Source organism: Nesoenas mayeri (genome assembly GCF_963082525.1).
Source record: "Nesoenas mayeri genome assembly, chromosome: 13".
Lineage (NCBI taxonomy): Eukaryota > Metazoa > Chordata > Aves > Columbiformes > Columbidae > Nesoenas > Nesoenas mayeri.
This window is the reverse complement of record NC_137550.1, coordinates 532,364-545,782: the sequence shown is the minus strand read 5'-3', so window position 1 is coordinate 545,782 and position 13,419 is coordinate 532,364. Positions and strand designations below refer to the sequence as shown.

At 42.4% G+C, this 13,419-nt stretch overlaps 1 protein-coding gene across 2 annotated transcripts; it reads right to left on the bottom strand.

Moving 5' to 3' along the window:
- Window positions 1-280: 280 nt before the first annotated feature.
- PABIR2 (PABIR family member 2) lies at window positions 281-10,225 on the bottom strand. 2 transcript variants are annotated; one of them, XM_080352605.1, is made up of 10 exons: window positions 9,774-10,225; window positions 9,219-9,297; window positions 7,825-7,881; window positions 7,407-7,450; window positions 7,268-7,322; window positions 6,945-7,046; window positions 6,265-6,353; window positions 5,631-5,695; window positions 3,238-3,334; window positions 281-2,168 (listed from the first exon to the last, which is right to left on the bottom strand). In XM_080352605.1, the coding sequence occupies exons 1-10, from the start codon at window positions 9,887-9,889 to the stop codon at window positions 2,018-2,020; spliced, it is 855 nt and encodes a 284-aa protein (XP_080208731.1). In that variant the 5' UTR covers window positions 9,890-10,225; the 3' UTR covers window positions 281-2,017. The 2 variants fall into 2 exon arrangements, with proteins under 2 accessions (XP_080208731.1, XP_080208730.1); XM_080352604.1 differs by having other exon boundaries at window positions 5,631-5,692; window positions 9,774-10,036.
- Window positions 10,226-13,419: the final 3,194 nt, after the last annotated feature.

Here is a 13,419-nt window from a genome sequence, read left to right as displayed (position 1 = left end):
AGGCTTCTCAATCACAGTACCAATAAAAGCACGGTATCATGAAACTGGGGCACAGGTAACAGGTTGGAGTTCATCACAGACCATTCATCAGTATTTTGCAAATGTCAAAGCAGCCTTCTTTGAGCATCAAGAAGGCAGAGAAGATACAAGCATGAATAAAAAAATAATTAAGCGATTTAAGACATCAAAAAAAAAATCAAGAAATAGCACTGTGCATTTACAAATAAAATTAACACTCAATACTGCAGAGCTCATTTAAAAATGGCACCAGTGGACAATATTTTACAATATGCACATTTATTTCAGGTGGGGAACTAATGCTCCACAGGTGAAAATGATCATACAAATGATAGTGCCACTGTTGGCCCATTATGGTACTTGTTACAATTTAATGGAAACACTTTTAAAAATAAACTGGTATGTACACATCTTCTGGAAACTCAATGGCAGAACAGAAAACAACTACAGCTCTTCCCCTCCCCTTTTTAGCCAGACAGTATTGCCAGACATTGTGCTCACTTCTAAAGCACATCATCTTACTTTAAATTCAGTGCTATTTTCTTTCAAAAAAGATCAGAAGTTGTACTTTCAGATAACAAAAGCATTTATGTTACAAACATTCAAAAATGGAAGCTTATGATTCTGGCAGACAACGTTGCGTATTAAATACAAACCAGCCAGCAATTACTGAACATAAAAAACTTATTCAATCATAAAAAAATACTATAATTCATCACCACAGACTTTTTACATAGTTATAAATAATAAATAGCATAACACAGTAGATTACAAACGGATTTATTTTGCCCTGTTAAAGTCTTTAAAAAGTAAAATATCTATTGTCTTACCTCAGACTGACCAAGGTACTGTATCAAGACTACTCATAGCTGAAATATAACTCCTAAGCCAAGCAATTTGCAGAGCTCGTATTAAATCCAAACTTTTAAAGTCTTTCCTCAGAAACAGAGTGTTTACCGAGACGCTTGTGACCCACAAAGGTGCCAAAGCTGCCGGCAGCACCTGGTGAGGAGCGGCCGCCGCGGGGAGGAAGCGGCATCGCCGCCGGGCTCGGGAAGCGCTCTATGAACAGCCTGTACGCGAAGGACTTTTCCCACCCACCCCTCTGGTTTACATTCCGTAATTCTTGTAACAATGTCCCCTAAGGCACAAAAATACTGGTGACCTCAATGCCACAGGAGACATCAATGGTGCCATGCATGGTTCTCCTACACAGTAGTTTAAATAACTTATCTGCGCTGTATTTCTTAGATGGAGGCATGGATTCGTTTCCCTTGGTCAAATCTTCCTGAATATTGACCTTATTTCATACAATCTGTAGGATAAAGGACCTGGGGAGAGAACTATTGTAATCATGTTTGTAGAGTATTATTTCTTCACTGACAGCAAATGCGCCAACTGCATTGGTTATTTTATTGAGAATTTTTTGTAATGTAATAGAGTGAGATTTCTAGCCCCACTGTGGTCTCCCGTACTAAAAACAACTAGCAGCACTAAGAAAATAACAGATTTTTTCCCCCTTATATAAGAGAATTCGAGGCTAACAACTGAAAAAAGCAAGAAGAGTTTTACTCAAAGGTAGAAGTGCCAGAGAATAAATTAGTATTTTCAAATCCTTCCAAACCAAATCACTTCCCTAGACATATTGACCACAATAATGATAGAAGTATTTTCCTAAAAATCGCAACACTAATAGGTATATACCTATTATTGGAATCAAAATCTGTACGCAAGTTCCTGAAAGCAAAAAATTAGTATAATCTGAGTAGACATCTTGTTTAAAAAAATAAGTTCGCAAAACCAGACATTAATATGGTCTACAATGTCCATTGAATGGATAAATCAAAATCACTGGAAAGTCACCAAGGATTACAGTTACAATATTGTTTTTCCTTTTTATAATCCACGTGTTAATGGTTCAAGCGTCAGAGTTCGTTTCTCTGTACAAGTGTACAGCAAAGGAACAGCACAGGCGGACACGCGCTCGGAGCTCGCTAAGTCACTTCGGTGAGAGATCATCCATCAGAATGAAGGAAGAGCAGGAGTTGGAGCATGTCACTGGGGACTCGGTGGTTATGCTGCCCTTAGTCAGCGAGTCCGAGGAAGAGCCAACACTGCTGCTACTCCCATCGAGAATATCTGAAGACAGGCTGGGGAAAAAGAAAACGGATTTTAGCAACATGGGCACATGGAGTTTGTGCACAAAGCTAATGTACTGTTGCCTTTGTTGAAAAGATGTAGGAGACCTATACTACCACTCAGTCTTTACTGCAAGACCGGCAGCCCTGAAAACTCCTTGTTTTCTGTAGCATGTTATATACATATTCATGCTCCTCATGAGAACGAGGAGCAGAATCTTTTTTTTTTTTAACATGCAGAATAAATTAAGACTCTGATTTTAATCAGTTATAGAAAGGAGGTGAAAACTATCAAGAATAAAACTCTACAATGTTATAGGAAAGCAATAAGAATCTAGCATGTTCTTCAATGTTGCACTACTCAGAGCAAGATTTTGAAACCTGTTTTTCCCTTGTAAGTAAGGAATTAATTCCTGTGTTTGGATTTTGAAGCTTCCAAGATTCCAAATGGCACATAAATTGATGATTTTGCAATTTATCTGGAAGCAACACCCCAAACCATATTTCTAGGTAGTTTAAAGTCTGTAGGTAAACTGAAATTGTAATAGAGAGTTGATGTTTTAGAATATTTAGTATCTGACTCTAGACACAAAAAAAGAACTCTGTTTCCCATGATCATAATACAGAAAGGAGACAGACTATAACACTAAAAAAAATCATGAGTGTACCAACATGAATTACGTAACTATTCACACACATTTTCTAAGTATTCCAACAGGAACCACAGATACTATACGACCACTGCCTACAATACTGAAATGATGAAGCATCTTCGAGGTGAAGTAACTTTGCTGATGAACCAACAGGGATTTGTAACAATTATATTCAGTATAAAAGATCTGATACACAAAATCTAGGCTAGAGGCTGCTCAGGAAGATCTGATGGAAGGAGCAGGCACATTGTCACACCACACTGCTGCAGGAATAGTTCCCAGTAATGCACATATGCAAGCTACACACAAAGTTGTTTTTTTTTTCTTGGAAAAAAAAGAAAATAAATAAAAGCACAAACAAACCAAGAAAGCTTGTGATAAATGCACATTGCCTGTTCCGGCATTTCAGGGCACATGAAATATTTTACCATGAACTGAGATCTGTCAGATGTGTAACATCTGGAGAAAGCATGTTGGTTGTTCCTTGAAAAAGTCTCTTTGGCTGACTTTCAGTTTCCATTTCACCTAAGGAAAATAGTGCAAATAATCAAGCTTCACTTGAGTCTCTGGAACATCCATTTAATACTTGTCTACTGTAAAAGAGAGGTTTGTCCCATAAGAGAGCAAGGTTGCATCTGTAACACTGTCAGTCCTCTCATTCAGCCAACCAAGCCCATGAGTTTGATGGCAGCTGTTGTCTAACCACCCAGTCCATCCTTAATTTAACTAACACTTCAGTAGCATCTGAGTGGTTACAACAATCTCAAAGACACAAAAACAGGCACTTCCTACGATCAGACAAATTAACCTAAAGCAAACTAATTACTGTGACTTAATTCAAGTAAGCAGTTGAGATAAGGCAACTGACATAAGCCAAAATACATACATTAAAATTCTTAGTAATTATGAAAATAGGAAGGCCAGCTTGGTTCACAGTTTCACCCTCCTGCATACCACAAATTCTGACGCATATGCACACCTTTATGGAAAAGCTGAATTGAAAATAATTGGCACGTGTATGCATTTCCACTTACTCATCACGGATCAGACTATCTTTGTACCTGTAATCATCTACTGACATTAAAAGATTAAACATGATGGGGGAGAGTTCATATAATCTGTTTAGTTTAATCTGCGCTGAGAATAAGGTAGCCCATTAATAGCTTCTGTACAACAGACACACTGGAAATACCATGAACTCAGCTACAGGATATTTTTGGTTTGACAACAACATATGAAACAGAAATCAATTTTCTGGCTTTTTACCTATGCTTCACAGCAGTTGGGGTGTCAGTTTGAAAAGCTGACAGAGATTAAGCATGATAGCAAAACAGCACATATTAAGGTTATGCAAGGGAATTATACTATCACTCATTTTATGAAAGACTGAAACACTGGGTATTAAACAAAAATTAAGAAAACCCAAACCAGCAACTTAAGCAACCCTTTTGCTACGTGAAATTTCACAAATGTGCACCGCTACAACACACTGCACAGTCTACCAGGATTAATTCCCTATAGCAGTGCAACATTCTTCACTACATCGCTCTCTTCCCTCCACGTATCATGGTGTTTGTTACCTTGTCACGTCTGCAGAATATGAACCATAAAGGTACTGCTAAAATTCAGAAAGTAACAGGATTGTGTATTTAGGAAAAGAAATCAGGTTCATTTAAATGGATTAGATGTTTTAAAGTGAGGTAACATTTTGAAAATTCCTTGATATTTCAAGTAAAAAAGGCAAACTCAGATCTCCACTTTGTAAAAAACACTCCGCAAGAGCATGCGGATAGGAAGAGGAAATCCTGCCTTTACCTGCACTGTTTTTAATACAGTCTGTGTAAAGTCTATTGTAAAATGTTTAAAGTAAAACACCACAGTATGAATATCTATTCCCTATTGATCATCAAGCTTGATAAATTTTTGTTTAATTTTTAATGGCTCTAAAATTCCTAGGAAATAACATCCAGTAAAGAACTGGCACCTATGAGAAAACTTGTCTCTCTCCCCTGTCAATTCAATATAAATTAGACAACATTCTTTATCCAATAGGAAAAGCAGTCCTAAAACAAAACCCAATAAACACTAACTTTCTTTGAAGGCTAAATATAATTCTTGTAAAATAAAAGGAGGTGCTTTTGGTGCAGTTAAGAATGCCTAAGTTAAGGAAAAAAATGCAAGAAGGATAAGCATAGCTGGAGGCACATCTGCAAATATCTCAATCTTACAGTACTGCTACGGAGACTTGTTCTTGGCTATAATTTGAGTATTCTCAACACAGAATACTTCCAGGAAAGAATGCAGTTTTGCCCCTTCAGGAGGAAAGGGCACTGATCTATTCCATTTCTCTGAACAGTCACCTTCTGAACTTCCAGAGTAAAAACAAACACTCAGTACTAAGTTTAGAAGATACTGCATGATAAGCAACATTCCTAAGCTGATCTGAAGGGTGTGCACTGTACAGCGGTACACTTAGGAATGTCAGGGCTTACGAATACTCATAACATTTAATTTGATGTGGAATAAAGTTTGCCTCTTTCAAGCAGTACCTGCTTTTAGAGTTCTTCACTCTTGTGTTTTAGACTAGCTACTTTACATCATATTTTTAAGTTACGACTGGCAAATTCCAGTTCACTGCTGGTACAAGTGCACTGTATATGCTCCGGCAGGGGGACTGGACTAGATCTTCCAAGGTCCCTTCCAATTCCTAACATTCTGTGATTCTGTATTTACAGAACAACAGAAAATATGGGAGAGAGAAACGTATCCAGCTGCAAAACTACATCCATGTTAAAATATCTGACAATATAAATACACCTACCTTTTCTTTTAATGGGGCCAAGAACACTGGGCCTGATACAGTTGATTGGACTTTGACTCCTCCTGCTAGAGAGAGAACACTGATGCTCAGTCAGGCCTGTAAAGGTTCCAAATCAGAACACGACCATACGTAGCATCACATCAACACAACCACATCACATGAAACATTCTTTAAAACTATTCCCGCACAACTGGAATGCTTAGGGACTCCAAATACATACATAACAAAGTGCTGCCTATTAGAGCAGATTATCTGCCACATAAAGTTGTAATAAATTTTCTAGTGTCTCCTCCTTCCCTTAGTGCATCACATCCTCACCTCAATCCATTTATAAACTGTGTGTAATATTTATATAAAATTGACATGCTGACAAGATTAGTAAAGTTCCCAGGAATAAAATACCCAGGAATTTCCTCACAAATTACGAAGTCCAGCTTGAAGTTGATGAAGGTTCCTACAAGAGCACCCACAAAAAGTCACTCTTGGTAAAGGCTGAACTTTCACAGCATTTTTATGCGGCAATACTTCAGCTATTCTAAGACTAAAGTATCTTTTAACATCAACTTTAACTCTTCTTTGTGCTAGCCTTGGAATCTAAGTCAACATGTACCTGTTACTTGCAGATGTCACTTACTTGGAGAATCGCCTTGTTGGACTGGGAATAGGACTTGGAGGCAATCCATTACTGCTCACAAACATTTGCAATGATGGTGAAAAACATTGCTGCAGAAAAAGTCACAGTAACCCGCCATCAGTCTTCAGTGCAAATTCAGTGCCCAAATCATCCTTCACAGTGAGTTTATGCCTTCCTTTCCAAATCATCCTTCACAGTGAGTTTATGCCTTCTTTTCCATAGCTGACAGACACATTTTCATTCGCACCACACAGATTTGCAGCTTCTGGTCTTTGTCTACACTCTACATATATGATACATTCTGATTTTGGTGCTTCTTCCCCAGCATCTCCCCAACTCAGGCAGCTGAAGATCACATCCAAATCCAATTACTCTAAATGACCTCCACAGCTTCCCTAGAACCAGAACACTAACCCATCCAAACATGGCACAAATAGCGGCCACTGAAAACATCCAGGGTGACAGAACTGGCACACTGCTTAAACTCTGGAGGCTTTCAGATGGTAAGCACCTGCTCCTTAGAAAACAAGAAAAAGTGGGTTCGCGTTGGGGAGATTTTGTTGTTGGCTGGTGATGCTTTTTTAAAAAGCTATCAAACAACTAGTGAAGTCACACTTCACAGTTCACCTTGCTCTAAAATTCTAAAACGTTCTCCAAGTTTGGTATTTCATTTATCCCACCTTTCCTATTCCTCTTGTAGGTGAAGGTGCAGGCGAAACTGGAATGAAGTCTATTCTCTTTGGGGAGGAAGATTTCTCAGACTTGTCTAAGTCATTGTCGCTCTGTAAATACAAGGTTTCAAATTTAACAGTGGTACAGGATACTACTTTAGAATCCAAGGCAAAACTTTCTAATCAAAAGTCATTTGGCCAAATGCATAAAATAGCTAAAGCAGATGAACTTTAGTTCTTCTTAAATTATTTGCACAGTTAATTCCTCTCCCTTAAATTTGCAGTTGAGTGTAAAAGTAGAATTAAACAGGAAACATCTATGAAGAGATTACCAGGCTCAAACTTTCCTCCCATGATTGGCTTATCTGCATTGCTGTTTGCACTTCCCTAGAATACAAAAAGTCCCATCAGTAGCTACCAAAAGGAAGGATAACTCTGGCTATTTTATTGTCTCATTTCAATATCACTCACCTTTCATGTGCTGTTTCTCTGTTCATTAAATCCACTCCTTCCTCCTGCAGGAGATAAGTGTCATAAGTTTCCCTATAACATTTAGTTCATCACAGGTACTCAGAGTAACACTCGTGATTCTATAATTTGCTGTAAGAATTGAAATATTAATAGCAGAAACACTCCAGAAAGAAGAGACTGCTACCAGCCCAGCTCACCATTTCTCCTGAATGAAATAACACTTCAAAAATGCAAGTTAGTTTAAACATGACAACAATAAGCCTTGCAAGGAACTTCCTTCTTGACATTAACTCTTAAGATTGTTTCCTCTAGTACATGAAAAACTCAATAGGAAAGATACTCCCATTATGTAAGTACTTCAATATTATATAATACTTATCATTCTGTTACTAAATGTACAGATAAAAACTACACTTACCCTTCTGATCTGGTGAAGTCTGCTACTCGGAATACGAATAGGAGATGATGACAACAACTGAAAAAAAAAAAAGTGACAGCCACAATGATTAAATCACATATGAACAGCTTGTGTACGTCCTATCTACCATCACCTCCATTCTTAGTGAATTAAAAATGAGCTGTACAACTAGATGTGGATGACTCAAATAATGTTGCAAAAAGAAAACACTGACCTTCAAGAGAAAAGGCTTGTTTTACCACTTACAAATTCATTCTATCACTCTGCAAGTGGCACAGATCTCAGCCTTACAAGCAGATACTGCTTAGCATCTCCAGTATACAGTTACATATGCCATTCAGATAAATAAGATATTATAAATTAAACTACTAACATTATACAACTCCCTACTGCCAAACTCCTGTACTAACTTACTCGACCAGTTGGCTATTGTAAAGGAGAAATCGCAGTGTTTCAGTTCAGTCTTGAACAGCACTCTCTACTGAATTTTGTGATTTTTCAGTTACATACAATTATTACACATCAAATTCCTCCAGAACTTTGGCCACTATCACATACAAATGAGCCAACAGTCCACATTCAGGATGCCCAGGTGTCTACTGAAATCCTTACTAAGTTCCAAAATTTCAGGTTCTTATTTTTAAGAAATTTCATAACAGAAGATTTTGAATTAAAATTCCATCTTGCTTTTTCTGAACAGAAGACATAGAAGAAACATGTTCCAGGAGTTTAAGTTCTATGGATTTTGAGAAAAGCAATACTTCATCCTCACTACCCTCCTAGGAGAAAGAAAAACTTTAGTGGAAAAGGCCATATAGATGCCTGCCTTGGCAAGGGTGAAAAAAAGAAATGCAACATCTTTGAAAAGTTAAATAACTGCATTACTGTACAGTACCAGACTTCTATACTATGGGGCAGAATACCACCCAGCAAATAAATTACTCTTTGTTTTTTGTTTTTATTTTTCAAGACTGAACATTAAATGTCAGAAAAAATCACTTTAAAAAGAGTGTCCCTGTCAAAAAAATCAGGTCAACGAAGCCTTGTGATTCTGTCTTCTATTTTTAAAACAAATTAAAACACCCTTTCAAGACTTTCAATTGTGGCATCAGTTTTCTCTTCCAACCCATGGTCAGGTCCAAATTAACTTTAAGACTGCACTTAACACTGGGAATCACACATAGCTTCAGCTGTTGTTCTCCTCTTGCGGACATACAGTTAATGCAACAGTATTAATTCATTGTAGGTTGCAGTTACAGGTGAAAAAACTGCACACTCTGCAGCCTGGAAGCTTGCTAGGATGCTTAGTGCAAATACAAAACAAGTTCAACTTCATTTCGCCAGCCCAATTATTTCCTGTTAAGTGTAAACAAAACATGCTTAGGATTCCTTACCATACTGTGGCGGCTCATAACTGTTGTACTGTTCCTGCGAGTTCGCAACACATAAGGCTGAAAAACCTGTGAGTTGTCACTGGAGGGGAAAAAAAAGCTTCGTGAACAACTTTTAAGGTGTGTTTTACTGAACACTACACAGTGTTACGATACACACTCCGATCCCCAGTGTCCTGAAAACATCCATTTTGCTCCAACAGAAGCACCGCTTCCACTGCAGGAGCCCGAAGAGCTCTTTGCTCCTGCAGCCCGGGGGATCCGCACGCTGCGGTTCTGCAGTGACAAGCAGTAACTCGCCACCTTGACTCAAACATTCCGAGAAACGACTGACACGTTCCCGAGGCCTCACCCCGCACCAGCTCCACAGGGAGGGCCGGGGCCGGCACGGCCGGCAGCGAGGCTGCCGCGCTCCGACACAGCGGGAGGCCCAGGCGGCGGCGGCGATTCCGCTCTGCACCGAGTCCCGCCGGACATGGCCCGACCCGACCCGGGCGGCCCCGCTGCCGCCGGGGCTCCGGGCGCCGCCGCTGGCGCCGCGGGCCGGGCCGCGCTCACCTGAGCCCGTGGATGAGGGGGGCGCTGTTCGATCTCCTCAGGCCGCCCCCGTCGCTCGGGGCCGCGGCGCTCCCCGGCGGCAGCTCCAGGTCCAGCTCCATTTTCTCCTGAGCCATCGCGGCGGCGGCTCCGGCTCCTCCCGCTCCGCCGCGACGCCCATTCACTGCCGGCGGCCGCAGCGGCTCCTCATGCCGCCGCTCCCCCCGGCCCGGCGCGGCGCGGCCGCCCCTACAGGCCCCGCGGGCGGCGCCGCAGGCAGAGGCCGGGGGCGCGCCGGGCCCGGCGAGGGGGGCGGCCCCAGCAGCGCTCCATGCCGGGGGCAGCCCGGGGGGCGGCCCGTTCCCCCAGCCGCTCTCGCTGACGGACGAGCTTCCCGCTCGCACTCCCGCTGCCCGCGCCGCTGCTGCTGCCGCCGCCGGGGAACGATCGCCGCGGGCCGGACAACCCCCCCGCCGCACAGCGCGCATGCGCGGGGGACGGGGCGGGGCTAAGGCCACCCGCCTTGCACAGCGCATGCGCCGCGCTACCGCAACCCATCACTGCGCATGCCCATAGCTTTCCCGAGCCCTGGCTTCAGCCGCGTCCGGACTCCCAAGAGCCTCCGGAGATGGAGCGCGTGCCGATTGGCTGGCGGGGCCGGGCGTGTGTTTAAAACGGTACAATGGGCGCTGAGACACAAATTGCGTCATGCGGAGGCGTGGCCTTGAAGGGGCCGCCGGTTCGAGTCCGGCGTTACCCGTCACTCTCGGTGTGTTCTTAACTGGGTCAGTCCCGGGCTGGCCTTGTGCCCCGCTCTGGCAGGAGGCAGCGCTGGCGGCGTAACAGGCTTTGCAACCCCATTCATTATTAGATTCCATCTCTTTAACTTAAATTACGTAGAGACTTCCAGTGTTTTTTCTCAGCCTTGCTTTGCTGCTGAGGAACATAACACTTTTTGAATGAGTAATGAGAATGTGAGCCTCTGCACTGTTTTCAGAAGTATAGCACAAAGTTCATTATGAGACACGTGATTCTATTTCTTGGCTGCATTTAGGTTTTGGAGTGACCTTTCTGATTCCATTCCAAGTGATCAAAGTATCTAAGTTCATTCTTACTGCTTTTTATTTTCCAATATTTTTGTATAATAACGATTGCAACATGCTCATTTGCCTCTTACATGTAGAGGATTTTCAGCTGTTTACCAGCACCAAATTTAATAAAGGTTTTCATTTACTTCTGTGAGACAGCAATTATTTTTCCAGAGCACTGGGTACAGAAACAGTTCAGACGGAAAAGTTAGGATTTTTCGTCATTTCAACTTTTTAAAGCGAGACCGTGGCTGTATGAATTACTGTGTTACTTTAAGATGATTTAAGGTAGATGTTCCTAGATAACTGAGTAGGCCTTCTGCTTATATAGCTTGGTGTTTATTATGGTACCTTCCTGCATTTTTTGTTAATCAAGACTGACACGAGTATTCAATTTTTCTACCTTCAGAGAAATGTGTACATCTCATCTGCTGTTTTTGTTGATGCTCACATTTCTTGCACTCTACTGAAACTATCGATGAAGAATTTTGTGCCAAGGAGGTACCTGAGAGGATTTAACAGGCCCACAAGATTACATTTTAAATATTTTCAGGATTTTTCAATATGTAGTTATGTTGAAACACCTGGAGATAAAAATCCTGGTCTTGTATTACTGCAGAAGGAAAACCATTCACAGTCCCATGCCAGTGCTTACACTATGATACATCGTAGCCAGTAATGACACAGAATTCCCATCCCATTCAAAGATCAAGAAGGTAAATATCTAAAACTTTCTTTTGCTTAATTTCTAATGCTTATGATCAGTCTGGTTTACTGGAAAATTCAGATCTGCTGCTGCAAAAGGAAAGCACTGCTGATTCCTCCTCACTGCCACCACTCACTAAAAGGAATGCCAGAGTTGAAACATGGAACCTGCACCATTCTCGCCTCATGCTTCAGCAGGAGCATTTAATAAGACAACTGGAAAGTGCCCAAAAGACAATTTAAGTGACAGTGTCTAACAAAACACATAACCCTGAACAGAAATCTACTCAGACGTATGTTGGGTCTACCAGTACAAAAGCCACCAGCAAAATCTGATTACATCACCAGACTATGTGGATTTTACTATTTTCACTGTGGAGTTATTATATTACGTCCTTGCCACTACGGACAGCAAAAAGCTTCAGATGCTGTGTACCAGGATACTGTTAAGCAAAAAGTCAACAATATCCAAAATGTGGCTCAGAGGTCAAAAACAGCTGCTTTGTGTGCTCAAATTTTCCAGTGGGGCCTGTCAAGGTGACCCTCAAAGGCCCCGGGGAGGGTAATGAGGCAGAGAAAAGGGGATGTGGCTGTGGCAGAGTCATGCTATGGAACAGAATGAGCTGAAAGGTGGAAATGAGGAAATCACAAACTGCTGAGTTAGAGAAGCACCGCAAATGACCATGGCAACAGCGATTAAGCAAGCAGAGAATATGTAAAACAGAGCCTTGGGAGGATACAGGTGAAGGATGGAGATTCAAAACAGGGGAAACAGAGAGTGGGAGAATGAGATAGGTAAGTACAGAGACACTGAGGGAGTGGTGGGCATGAAGGTATGATGTGGGTGACAATGTGCAGAATATTTGGTAGTATCAGGGAAATATCCCTGTGGGTCAAATAAACACAGCCACACGAAGTTACAAAACACCATCTGCCTTAAATAAATTAGTAAGCACACGGCCCATGAAAAAAAAATGGTTTAGCTATCAATAATCTATCTTTCTTCCCTGATTATTTTTGTTGCTAAAGTTTGCCTGAAAATCTCACCTGGAGTATAAGCTTATGAAGAGATGTCTGGGTCTGCAAAGAATCATCAACTGTATTTCTGAAAAGCAACAACAGGTATTAACTCAGATGCTTAGTTTTCCATATGTAAAGGCCAGCATTGTAGCACTTAGCAAGCGAGTACTAACAAACACACTTCAGATACCTAAAATGTTTACATCTGAGTTTTAAACATCTAGTTACAGTTGAATAAAATGACTATAGTTAGACATATGGGTACAAGGTGACAGTGAGCATCAACATTGACACAAAAGACAGTAAGTGCAGGAGAGCAGAATTGCTCTCTGCAAATTTTTCGATTTGGCTTGACAGAAACTGTTATGGCACAGAAACATAAGGGAACATATCTTCGGTAGGGCTGAATTCTTGTGCCTCAGAGCCAAGCTCCGCACACCACCTCAGCGCAGCTGGACTCGGCTCAGCCGGCGGCCCGGGCTCTCCCACCCGCAGGGGTCGGGCCGGGCACTCCGGCGGGGACGGGAGCGGTTTGGTTTTCCCGGCCCTCGCAGCCGCGGCGGTACAGGGAGCCCTGGCACCTCTGCGGCCACCTCGCCTCAGCGGCGGCGGCGGCTGCGCCTTTCCATCCCGCCTCATGGCACCGAGAGATTTTTGGCTGACCCGCCTGAAAGGCTCGGCGGGAACGGCAACAAGCGCATCCCTGGCTGGCCGCAAGCCCTGCGGCGCAGCACCCCTGACAACAGGGCCGCCGACCGCCCGGGGCCGCTCTGCGCATGCGCTCCGCCGCCGCGGGCCCAGCCGCTCGGGACCGCCGTGCGGGGCTCCCCGTGGCGCATGCGCGCTGTGCGGCG

Bases quoted from the DNA above. Each gene is read 5' to 3' on its own strand.
- PABIR2 (XM_080352605.1), bottom strand. From the start codon at position 9,889: ATGGCTCAGGAGAAAATGGAGCTGGACCTGGAGCTGCCGCCGGGGAGC. The intron at 7,323-7,406 runs GTGAGTGATATT...TTTGTATTCTAG, and splicing joins AGAGAAACAGCACATGAAAG to GGAAGTGCAAACAGCAATGC. The intron at 3,335-5,630 runs GTAGGTGTATTT...TATTTTCCTTAG, and splicing joins TGGCCCCATTAAAAGAAAAG to GTGAAATGGAAACTGAAAGT.